The following is a 12,278-nucleotide window of genomic DNA, read 5'->3' on the forward strand; positions in this document are numbered from 1 at the left end:
GATATAACTTTATCCTCCATAAAAATGTGGAATTATTTAAATCTAACTCAAAAATTAACTGTTAGTAAATTAAATTAGTGCCATATTTTAAATATTACTGATATAATTCCAGTTTGTTTCATCGACTTATTTTCTTTCAGTTGACTTTATATCAAAAATGTAAGCGCGACTGGGACATAAAGTTTAGGATTTTATCCTTAAAAAAATAATATTATTTCAATTTATAAATCATCATAGATCCAAATAATTCTTAATAATCCCCCAAAAGTGCAAACATTTGATGTTAGTCGAGTAATTTCAACTTTTTGTTCAGGTACATTTATATAAGTTTAGATAAATGCTCTGTGATATTAGTTTTAAGTTAAATTTACTGAATGGAATTGGTAAAAGTAATTAATTTAAAAGTTACTTAAAATACTTTTACTCAAATCAAATATGTTTCATACTAAAATAGTTTGAGTTAATGAACTTAAATTGTTTCCTCACACAGTTATTTACTGTAATTCTTTACTCCTTTAATCACAGTAAGATTGTTGCTGTATTTTTACATAATCTTTTCCATCTAACAAGAATATTTTCCCTCTTGCTTTACACAGATTTTTGGCTGCAACAGCACATTAAATAAATATAAAACTGACTTATTTACCAGTAAAATACTAAAAACTAGGGCAGAATGTTCTTTCCTTTGTGGGTTTTCTGTTGACGGGGAACAAAGAGGTTAAAATTAAAACACAAACAAATGGGACAAAGAACAGCCTGGACTTAAATTCTGATTTATTATTCAAACATATTCCCTTTAATAGTAGCCATGGTAGTCAGAGCAAGTACACGAGAATGAAAGTAAGCAGGTACAGTAGTGAAAGTGACAACTTGATTTAAACGTTGGACCATTTTTCTGACATTCAGTAACAAAATATTTGGATGACAAACTGGAAACTGCGTCGGTAAAAATGTTAACGGACAAATTAAAAACACACACGTGAAACATAAAGAATAAATCACATAGAGGATGAATCCATATCCCAGTGTTTGAACTTCTTAACAGTGTTTAATGTGCTTTATCCAGGTCCGTCACTCACAAACCAGGAAAACTTACAGACCAGCAGCCAAAAGTGCAACCAGAGGGACGTCTGACACGAGGCATTAAAACCTATTAAAACCTATTAAAACCTATTAAAGACGACACAGTTTTACCTCAAAAAGTCCAGTAGTGGATAAAGTCGTTGGTGGGAAATGGTCCCTCCCCCAAAGTGACAAATCATGTAAACATCCGCCATCGTTTTCTAAGCCTGCCGTCTCAAGATCACAACTTAATTATTATGATGTTTTGTTTTTAACCTCCTGAGATCAATCTGAGTTCATTATGAGGCCGTTTTTCTTTTTAGACACAAATCTCAAAGCAGAGTTGTTTCCTACAAACTATCCAAAGTAGGTTTCAGCATGTTCCTCTCACCTTGTCAAGAAAGACGCGGCGCTGTAGTAAAAGTCTGAGTCAGGATCGAGTCCAGAAAAGGAACGTACTGTAATGCCAGCTGTTGATGGATTTTGAATCAATACCCATTTTCATCAACGGAGGAAGTTACATCAGAAACCATCTAGAATATTCAGCAAGACCAAATGCACAAGTCCGAGTCGAAAAACATCTCGAGACCGGACTCGAGTACTAAAGGACTGGAAAGAGGAATCTCGGAAGAGAACAGAGGAGAACGTTACATGATGACCTTCATTTGTTATTATAGAGAGAGATAATTACATCAGTATCTGAGGTTAATGGAGCCCTACAATCACATGATTCAGTTGTAAACATGAGAAAACAGTTGATCTCGAGGTCATTATGTTGTGATCTTGTGATAACAGGTTAAAAAACAACATACTAATCCAACAGAATCCAAAGTTTTCATCCTGAAGCGCTCAGAGAAAGTCTTCGCCCTCTCGTCACACACTGGGAAGATGTTTGAAATGAAAACACACTGACGTCCTTCAAGCTTGGCAAAAAAAGTGCAAAAGATGCCTCAAGAAGCTGTTATGATTTCGTTTTAGTATTACAGACAAACAGACACTGAGAGACGGACCCACAACCCGAACGGGTGCCGGATGAGTTTCAGAGACCGCATGTTGATGGAGTCCTTATGGAGCTTCGTTTCTCTTCCCATCAGTGCTCCTGACTTCATCTTCATCTGTTACTAAACACGCTTTGGAGCAGCCACGTAATCCAAACCGTCTCTCTGGCCAACATCAGCATGAAACTACCCTGGGAAACATGAGATATCCTGCGACGACACAACATCTAGCGGGTGCCTGGCCTCGGTCAAAAGGGGGCTCTCAGTGTTTTCTCCACAGTATGTAGGTCATCAGCAGGATGAGGCCTGCCGACAGGCCCGCGATCACAAACTGGTGGATGGAGAGGACGTTCTCCAGCGTGTGGATCCTCTCCTCCATGGCGCTGGTGTGGAAGTAGTCGTAGACGCCAGCTCCGATGCTCCACAGCGCCCACACGGCGTCCACCACCAGCGGCATGGCGAAGCAGACAGGGAGGCTCAGCTGCAGCAGATCAGATCTGTCAAAGACTGCGACAAGAACACAAGATTTCAACCCGGCACCGAGTAATCCCAGAGAGTCCTTTACACTGACAGAAACATACGCTTTAATGCTTTAATGCTTCGTTCACCTGCTTTATATCAGTGGGCTGGAAGATATGTTTTATATACAAAGATAAACCAAATCTATACCAAACTCAGGGCTGCACGATATGGTACAAATATTATAATGCCATTACGATGTTTCACAATTAGTGGGAATAATTCACAAGCTTAAATCGAAAAGAAAAACAGATAAAATTGTGATGATGTGACATTTTGTTGGAGTTGTAACAAACAATCAGAACAAAAATAAAATAAGTTTTAATAAAAAAATAAAAAGTTTTCTTAAATCTGGAGAACAACACTTGTAAGCCAGGGAATCTAAAATATGAATTATAATGCTGTTTGACACATTTTACATTTATTAAAAGAACTGCAGCTTCATGAAATTTGAATATTAACTGCGATTAACTGAGCAGCTTTAACAAAAATCACATGTAAAATATTAAAATTGAAGTAAAATAAGCTTAATCAATTAATCTGAATCATTCATTTAAACAACAAAATGTTTGTAAAACAATAGGAAAGAAAATATCACAATATTTTATTCTGTGATTTTGTATTGATGCTCAAAAAAACATATTTCTGTATTTTAGTGGTTAAACCTCCAAACATTGTTGGATGTTACAGAAACTTTTTAAAACTCAGATTTTAAGCACATGGTGCTGTGTTCTTAATAATAATAGTTTTAATTAAATCGTAATATATGTCCTAGCTCACAGTATCACAATATATCACCATACATTCATCATATAATCCTTTATACTGATTCACAGCCCCAGTTTGGTCACAGAGAACAGGTTCTTTCTTTCTCCACATTCAGCTTCAATCACTAAAACAAGTGTCAACTTAAACAACCTTGCATTATTTTCAGAGCCGAATTAAAGAACAGCTCACAATTACGTGTAATAAGTATTAATTGGTGCTTTTCCTAACATATAAACTATTTATCAGCACGGTGAAGGTTAATTCTGCATAGTTTTAAATACAATTTCGCCTGCGTGACTTTCAGCTTTCTGGAATATCTGTACAACAAACACACAATTATATCATTAACACAAACTCACATTTACAACACAATGAGGTTAATACGCAGATAAATAATCTAATAATCTAATAATCTAATAATCTGTAAAACGTTGTATAAATAAAATATCCTCGGCTAGCAGGCTAACGCTGAAGCTAACACACAGGCTTGTTTCTTCCTTCCAAGCTAGCACAGATTCTTTAAAGATGTCGTATTACTTACAGCATGAGATGCTTCCGGACACACTTTGTTCACACCAGACAACATGCAACTTTCACATCATCCTATCTGTAGCTACCATGTTTCTGGGAAAGACGGAATTCCCATCTGCCGTGAACCACTTTAGCTACTTCCGGGTTGTGTCCCGATCGAGATTCCCGTCGAGGTGACAGAGGTACGCCAAACTTCATTCAAAATTTGAGCGATTTTTATAAATTCACCACCCCACAAAAAATATAATTAATAAAACATCACCTAAAACATTTCATTAACCCAGAGGATATCATCGGGGATATTCGGCTGAAGATAATAATTCTGTCAATGTGTAGTTTGATTACAATGTGTTCACATCTCATCTGATCTTGGTAAACATTACGTGCTGCAAGACGGTCAAAATAATATATATTTTGAACGGAGTCTGGAATTTAGTCCTTTCAGAGTCGCAGCAGGTAATTGCAGAAACACTAATCACCCATCATACCAGGGGTAAATCACCAGAGTGTGCCCCATTTACATTGCCAGGCGCGGTGGCCAAGTGGTAAGGCGTCGGTCTCGTAAACCGAAGATCGCGGGTTCGAACCCCGTCCGTGCCTGTGACCTGTGAATTAAACCATGCTACTTTTTCGTATACCTTAATCTTGTGGATTCAATAATATCGACGAAATAACGCGACTGTTAAACACACACGGACATAGTTGATGTATTTTTCACCATTTTCAGCTTTAAATATCATAAAATATCACAAATCACATCCACAACAAAACAGTTGTGACTGAATGCAGCTCCTGTTGGAGAAAGTCTCTTATAAATCCACCAGAGGACACCAAAACAACATACCAGAATATATTCCATTACTAATGAATGCTTCACTGTAACTGCTGTGCGATAAAGAACCTTATTTATTTATAATTTATAAACCTAATGCTTTAAGGATTATTACTCTGATATTAGTCTACTTTTAGAGATGTTTGCACTGAGTCAATTGTCTGTCTGATCTCTGTGTACAACTTTCTGTCCATGTGGATGCAAACACAAAGCTGATGTAATAATACGTCTTAAAATTAGATTTTAGATAGATAGACAGAATACTTTATTTATCTCCGAAGGGAAATTATAGTGTTATAGCAGCTGATTCAGAGTCAGTTATTATTAGAAAGTCTTATTGCAGAGGGGGGGGGTCGTTCCTTAGAGCAGTGGGGTTGAATGAGTCTGTTGCTGAAGCTGCTCTTTAACTTTTGACGGTTCTTCAAGATAAAGTATGTCAGTTATTGTTATGTAGTGTATGGGTTAATTGTTTCCGTGCCAAGGCCCCCAAAATAGCATTAGTTTATGCTCGGGGGGCCCCCCTTTTGCAAAGTGTCTTTCAAGACACAAACAAGGGCAAAGGGAAAAACAACAACCCAGAATCCAACAAAAACAACTCCCAAATAAATGTTTTTTAAAAAACTTTTATTTTGTATCAGTTTGTATCAGTTTGTAGCAGATTTGTAGAAGTTTTTCTATTTTTGTTATTTAGCATTTCCCCTCATCTGGGGGCCCCACTTAGAAACCGGTTCCATTGTGCATATTCCCAAACACAATTTCTATTAAATGAGCACAAATCAGTTCATTCTCAGTAAGACTGGAGCTTCAGGAGCATCAGAGCAGTTGCACTTTCCCTGGTTAATGGTCCAGTCTTTTGTATATGTTAGGTGAGTACTGATTATTATTATGTACAGACATTGTCACTATAGGTTTTTATTAGATATTGGTGCACAGATGCATTTTAATCAACAAATCATCTACTTCACATAACGTATACACACATACATGTAATGTGGCTACACTGATTTCCATTGGCTGCAGAGCTTTATATTGCCTTGTTTGACATTATGACATTATGACATTACTCCAGCATGTCGTGTAAAGTTACAGTTTACGGTTAACAACTACCACGTCCCCATTGATTTCAAGCTCTGTGCTTTCCCAGTCAAAAACATTTCCTCTCTCTACTTTCTTCCCATAGAACATTTTTCGGATCGTGCTGTCTGAGAGGACAGTGTCCCACATATTGACATCACTGATCTCCCCAACAAAACTCTGTTTGGCGTCAAAGTTACCAAAGTATCTGTCCGAATCCTGTCCAAGGGCGACCTTGCCTCCGGCAAGGATAACGTGACCCTTCTTGTACATTTTGGTCAAGCTTTTCCTCCCGTCCACGAAGACGGCAGCCGTACCTGAACTGGAGTCCCAGGTGAAACACAGGTAGGTCTCCATGGGACCGAGCTCAGGAGTATTAAATAAAACACCATCTCCACTCAAGTAGAAGGACAACCTAAACACACATATATAAAATTAATTAGTATGCATCTTTTAAAACAGAGTTTCAGAAGGTTTAACAATGCAAAATAAAAATACATCAAGGTTTTAACACAAAGGAAATATAGAGCATTGGACTTGTTTGTCGTAATAGCAGCAGCAGTATTGTTAGTGTTAGTTTTTGCACTTGTAATAACAGAAGTATTCAGCAGTAGGCCTGGTGCTATTATTTGTTGTTTATTATTATTATTATTGTATATCTATGAATATCATATTAAATTTCTGCCAATAGAATATTTTTGTCATGAAAATTACAACAAAATTCAAAAGAATATGAATATCAAAATTCTGACATAAAAAGTACAAATTATAAGATAAAAAGTTGGTTATGAGATCAGAAAAGTGTCTACCTGCCGTCCAGCTCGCGCCACACATTGAGCTCATCAGAGTTTTCAGTCTGGTACGCAAAGAGGATGATCTCACGTTCACCGCTGAGCTCTGTGGCCACACGCATGCACAGGGTGAAGGCACTCAGATTGAGCGGTTTCAGAGGGGTCATCTCAACATAACTGGTACTGGTCTGAGTGGGGAACACCAGGGTCTTCCCTGAGAGGCAAGAAAATGTACAGCAACAGCAAAAACATCTGTATTTAAGAGTAGTCTGTTGGGGTCATAGATGATTGCAGTACAGAGAGAGATTAGCACACATTTTCTGACACCTCTTGTTTCCATATCATCTAATTTCCCATTATATATATATTTATATATTATAATTAGATTGTGGTTGGATAAATGTGCACATGTTGAAAGGAAACCTGTCAATCTGCTGCCCTAAATGTAATGCATCTACATAATTACCTACAATATTTTCCCTTTTATTCTTATAGAAACACCGAGGCGGTCTACAAGAAGGGCCAAAGCCGACTCCTTTTCTTGAGGAGGCTGAGGTCCTTTAACATCTGCCGGATGATGCTGAGGATGTTTTATGAGTCTGTTGTGGCCAGTGCGATCTTCTTCGCTGTCACATGCTGGTGGCAGTGGGCTGAAGGTTGCAGACAACAACAGACTAAATAAACTGACCAGAAGACTCCTCTCACCCAGATGCACCACAGAACGCCACAGGAAATCATTCCTGCCTGTGGTCATCAAACTCTACAACGCCTCCCTCAGAGAGTCAGACAAAGTTGCACTTTTTGCACATTTCAAAGTGTGATTTTAAACTGTACATTTTAACCCTAATATATATATATTTTTATATATTCTTAATATATTATATGTCTATTACATCTGGAGCATGTAATGAAAGTAATTTCCCCCTGGGATTATTAAAGTATTTCTGATTCTGATTCTGAGTCTGATTACTGTAAAGATGTTTAATCTATGTTCGTGTCTGTTAAAGGGAGACTATTGTATTCCTCTGGTGCTGCACAGAGTTAATAACATTTGAGTAAAAGTCATATACAGGGATTTACACTGCAAAAACAAACCAAATATTCCTAAATATAATCAAATGTTCTTGTATTGAACAACAACAATCTGCCAGTGCGGTAAGACAAATTGTTCTTGGCCAGAATTCTTAAAAATCTAGAAATAAAGGTTGAGCTCAGTGATTTAAGCAAATAAAAAGCAGGGCTAATAAATGAAGTGTTACGGTAATTTGCTGTTTTTTGCTGGAAAAACGACTTAAACAATAAACCACATATAAAAAGAATTTATAGTAATTCATTCTTTGGAAGTAAACAATCCCTTAAAAACCCACCAGGTCACTCACTTGAGTGAGTTTTAAACTGCTTAGAAAAGAATTAAAGGCTTTTCCCAAATAAAGGTTTTACGGTACATTCCTGTTTTTGCTGGAAAAATGACGTAAACAATTAAACGGTTATAAAAGTAGTTGCAGATGAAGTTTCTGTTCTTATTATTTAAACTTTAGTCAGTGTATTCACCTGTACGGTTCCAGATAAATGATCTTAAATTAAAAACAAAACAATACTTTCAGACATGCACATAAAGACACAAAGGAGAGGTTTAATATATAATTACCTGCCAGCACCGTGGAGACGGCACTGAGAAAAAGGACGGCTGAAAGTTTCATTTTGTCTAAGCAACCTTCAGAAGATTTATTATTATTAATTTCATGAATCATGCAATAATAGTTTTACATGTAGGAAAGGTTATTTGAAGGTAGTTCAATGAAGCTGTATACATACTGTACCGCTGCGAAGGTCCTGTTACAGACAGTCTGAACTGGAGGTTTTTATAATGTGATTATAAAAACTCCTCCCCATTAAATAATACTGAAATGCAAACAACAGCATCCTTCATCCTGCAGTCGTACTTGTGTAATATTCAGACAAACAGACTAGATTGGATCACATCACAAAGTCCAGGTATATTGAACAAGGCAACTTCCCAGCAAAAGGTTGAGGACAACAAACACCCGAGGGGAGGAATGTGGGACAGGGTTGCTTTTAAAGGCCCTTTGTAAAGACCAACAATGATCACAAGTTATTGATAAGTACTGTATATCCAAAGCTTAATGTGTATTCTTGGGGTACATTTTTGCTCACAAGTCCAGCTAAAGATGATCTCTAAAGTTACGTCAAACGCTTTCATTTACTCTCGGCTTCATTACTGCAACGCACTTTATCAGCCGGGACTTCCTCCAACTTCTCGTCACAGTTATTTAGTGTCATTAAGTTCCTGAACTGTTCCTGTCAGTCCATTCCTCTGAATCTGTGCCAAATTTAAACTTAATTCTTTATCTTTATTTCAGCACTGTATCAATAACACACATGTTGTCAGTCTCAGACCATTTCATGTATTTATTTAAGGTTTTTAAATGGAAGATTTGCCTTCTTTGTAATAGAGGACTTTGCATTAAGACACTTCAGCTGGTTTACCAAAACTGTATTTATTTACTTGATTGACATTCTGGGTCATAATATGATCAAAAATACAAAAAATAGAGTGAGAGACGGTATTTTTGTCTTCTAAAGACTCAAATGATGCCAATTCTTCTTTTGTTATGTGTGAAATATAAAAATGTTACAAGGGCTTGAATAAAATGTGTATTATAACTAACATGAAAACTATTACAGCATAAATAAAAGGCTTTCCGGAAAATATGTTTTGAGAAGTGATTCAATTCAAAAATCTGATTAGTAACATCGGGGCCCCCCAGGGAACTGTACTGTCTCCCTTCCTCTTCACCAGCTACACTGCAGACTTTAAGTACTGCACTGAGTCGTATCATCTGCAGAAATTCTCTGATGACACGGCTATCGTGGGGTGTGTTGAGAGTGGGAGGGAGGCTGAGTACAGGGACCTGGTTGACTGCTTTGTGAAGTGGTGTGGGGAGAACCACCTGCAGCTGAACGTGGCAAAGACAAAGGAGATGGTGGTGGATTTCAGGAGGAACAAGCCCCTGCCCTCTCCTGTCAGCATCAGCGGGACCGATGTGGATATGGTGTCGGTGTATAACTACTTGGGTGTCACACTGGACAATAAACTGACCTGGTCAACAAACTCAGAGGCCATCACAAGAAGGGTCTGAGCCGGCTTTACTTCCTGAGGAGGCTCAGGTCCTTCAATGTCTGCAACAGGATGCTACAGATGTTCTATCAGTCTGTTGTGGCGAGCACCATCTTCTTTGCTGCGGTGTCCTGGGGTGCGGGCATCCAGACAAAGGACGCCAACAGACTGAACAAACTCATCAAAAAGGCTGAATCTGTTGTTGGCTCTTAGCTTGTCACCCTGGAGGAGGTGGTGGAGGAGAGGATGCTGGCAAAACTGCTGGCAATCATGGACAATCCCTCCCACCCCCTCCACACAACACTGGACAAGCTAAAGAGCAGCTTCAGCAACAGACTCATTCAACCACGCTGCTCTAAGGAACGATACAGGAGATCGTTCCTCCCCACTGTTATAAGACTGTATAACTCATCTGCCTCTGTCAGATCCACAATCACAGAACTGGACTAAATCTACCTGTGGAACATATACTTCATTTTATACTATCATATGTGATATGTTTTATTGTTATTATTGTGTGATATTAACCATGTTGATATTATATATCATATTTATGAAATATTTTATTATTATATTAATAATATTATATTATTATTACTACAATTATTATTATTATATAACAATATATAACAATTTATAAGATATTATCTATTGTATGTATATCTTCTTGTATAGTCAAGTATCTATTATACATATGCTATATATCATATCACATCCTGTGTATATATATGTGTGTACATATTATATATATATTGTGTATACATATTATATACAGTATGTATGTATGCACACATGCACATGTTTACATTATATCAATATTAATGTTTAATATCTATGTGTATACATGTATATCTGTTCAGTCATCATATTATATATATATACATATTATTATTATTATATTATTATAAATATTATCATTATATACTGTTATTAACAATAACACTACCATCATGTCATCAGTACTATTACCACCATCTTGCAACTGCAACTCTTTGCACCTACCTACCTATTTATCTTTTTTTATCTTTTCTATCTAAGTATTTTATTCTATTGTATTTTATTGTATTTTAATGTACCTGGCTGCTATGACGACCCAATTTCCCTCTGGGGATTAATAAAGTCTATCCATTTATCTATCATATAGAGAGAGTGAGAGCGTGTCAGGCGGGGCTTTTATAACTGGGAAACACCGGGCCCAGGTGCTTCCGGCTATGCCGATTGGTCCAACCCACAAGTACCTGCTGCCTTAAAAGGAGCCACTGAGGGGACCGTCACACCCCCCTCCATAAGAACGGGGTCTTGAAAGGAATCCCGACAGAGAAATCTAACAAAAGATTTACCAATATAACCAAAATACTCTCAAAAAGATAACACATACTGTAGATTACCAACATTCTGTGTTAACAAGAAAAGCACAACATCAGAGGTGAAATATTGGCCCGCTCCAACGGTCCAACATCCCTTGCAGCACGTTCCTGCCCCAGCAACCAGTGCACCTAGGAAGCAGTTTAAGAGGCTAGGAAGAGGCAAGAGGAGAACCAAACACAGGAAAACAGTAAAGGTATCACACCTTCAAACGTCAGTCTGTCCAACTATGCTGTGAAGATAGTGACATGGTGGCTAAGGCTAAGGCAGTAAGGATGGATCACGACTACGTGACACACCCACCTGCAGGTAAGATTGTTCATAATGTTTAGTAGGCTAAGTTAACGCTAGTCAACTATGTGTACCGTTAATGGATAAATGCATTTCTAACTGAACAACTTCATATTTCTATATCATGAAATTCAACTAACGTTAGCCTACATCTGTAACATTTCAATTTGACACGACATGTGATTACTGCTCTGTGTTATGTTGAAAGGTGTCATAAATATGTTAAGACTGGTTTTTAATTTCTTTACCTTTACAGGTGCTCTGGATGACGCGTTAGATTACATCCATGACATAGAAGCCATGTTGCAAAAGACCGACCTACCACCCCCTACTCTCTTCAGTAGTAGTCCACTATGCCCCTTAAATTCCAGAGGTATTATCCCAATGTCAGAGTGATACTGGACTGCACAGAAATTGCCCTGGAGACAGCCTCATCCCTGACCTTACAGTCAGAAACATTTTCAAACTACAAAAACAGGACAACATTGAAAGGGCTGATTGGAGTTGCTCCCAGTGGTTTGGTGACATTCGTCTCACCCCTGTACACTGGGTGCATCTGGGAGAGATCACCAGGATCAGTGGAGTCCTTCCCTTGCTGGAGCCAGGAGACGATATCATGGCAGACAAAGGGTTCCTCATTCAAGACCTCCTTGCTGACGTTGGAGCTAAACTCATCATTCCACCTTTAAAACGTTCAGCTCAATTCAGCAAGGAGGAAACGGAACAAACCCAAGCCATTTCCCGCCTCAGAATAATAGTGGAGAGAGTGATCCGTAGGGTAAAGTCCTTTCACATCTGGGACTCTCCCGTGCCCCTCACACTGATTGGCAGTGTGGATCAGATCTGGCTTAACTGCTGTGTTCCAGCAAATTATCAAGGACCTTTTTGTTTTGAAGAGTGAATGAATT

The 12,278-nt window shown here is 38.0% G+C and overlaps 1 protein-coding gene, 1 long non-coding RNA gene and 1 other non-coding gene across 4 annotated transcripts; 1 reads left to right on the forward strand and 2 right to left on the reverse strand.

The window, feature by feature from the left end:
* Window positions 1-757: 757 nt before the first annotated feature.
* LOC127356700 (uncharacterized) lies at window positions 758-4,490 on the reverse strand. Its single transcript, XR_007882035.1, has 2 exons — window positions 3,889-4,490; window positions 758-2,567 (listed from the first exon to the last, which is right to left on the reverse strand). It is a non-coding gene; the product is annotated as an uncharacterized LOC127356700 (long non-coding RNA).
* Window positions 4,407-4,478, forward strand: trnat-cgu (transfer RNA threonine (anticodon CGU)). The gene has a single exon. It is a non-coding gene; the product is annotated as a tRNA-Thr (tRNA).
* Window positions 4,491-5,317: 827 nt separating the features above from the next.
* LOC127356677 (pentraxin fusion protein-like) lies at window positions 5,318-8,480 on the reverse strand. Of its 2 annotated transcripts, XM_051388667.1 has the most exons (4): window positions 8,391-8,480; window positions 8,224-8,289; window positions 6,594-6,789; window positions 5,318-6,199 (listed from the first exon to the last, which is right to left on the reverse strand). In XM_051388667.1, the coding sequence occupies exons 2-4, from the start codon at window positions 8,273-8,275 to the stop codon at window positions 5,794-5,796; spliced, it is 654 nt and encodes a 217-aa protein (XP_051244627.1). In that variant the 5' UTR covers window positions 8,276-8,289; window positions 8,391-8,480; the 3' UTR covers window positions 5,318-5,793. The 2 variants fall into 2 exon arrangements, with proteins under 2 accessions (XP_051244627.1, XP_051244626.1); XM_051388666.1 differs by having other exon boundaries at window positions 8,224-8,415.
* Window positions 8,481-12,278: the final 3,798 nt, after the last annotated feature.

This window comes from Dicentrarchus labrax, unplaced genomic scaffold (genome assembly GCF_905237075.1).
Source record: "Dicentrarchus labrax unplaced genomic scaffold, dlabrax2021, whole genome shotgun sequence".
Taxonomy (NCBI): domain Eukaryota; kingdom Metazoa; phylum Chordata; class Actinopteri; family Moronidae; genus Dicentrarchus; species Dicentrarchus labrax.

What these genes read in the sequence shown, in the direction of transcription:
- LOC127356677 (XM_051388666.1), bottom strand. Translation starts at nt 8,326, where the DNA reads ATGATTCATGAAATTAATAATAATAAATCTTCTGAAGGTTGCTTAGAC. An exon ending in CGTCTCCACGGTGCTGGCAG is followed by an intron (nt 6,790 to 8,223) that starts GTAATTATATAT and finishes CTTGCCTCTCAG; the next exon opens with GGAAGACCCTGGTGTTCCCC. An exon ending in TGGCGCGAGCTGGACGGCAG is followed by an intron (nt 6,200 to 6,593) that starts GTAGACACTTTT and finishes ATGTGTGTTTAG; the next exon opens with GTTGTCCTTCTACTTGAGTG.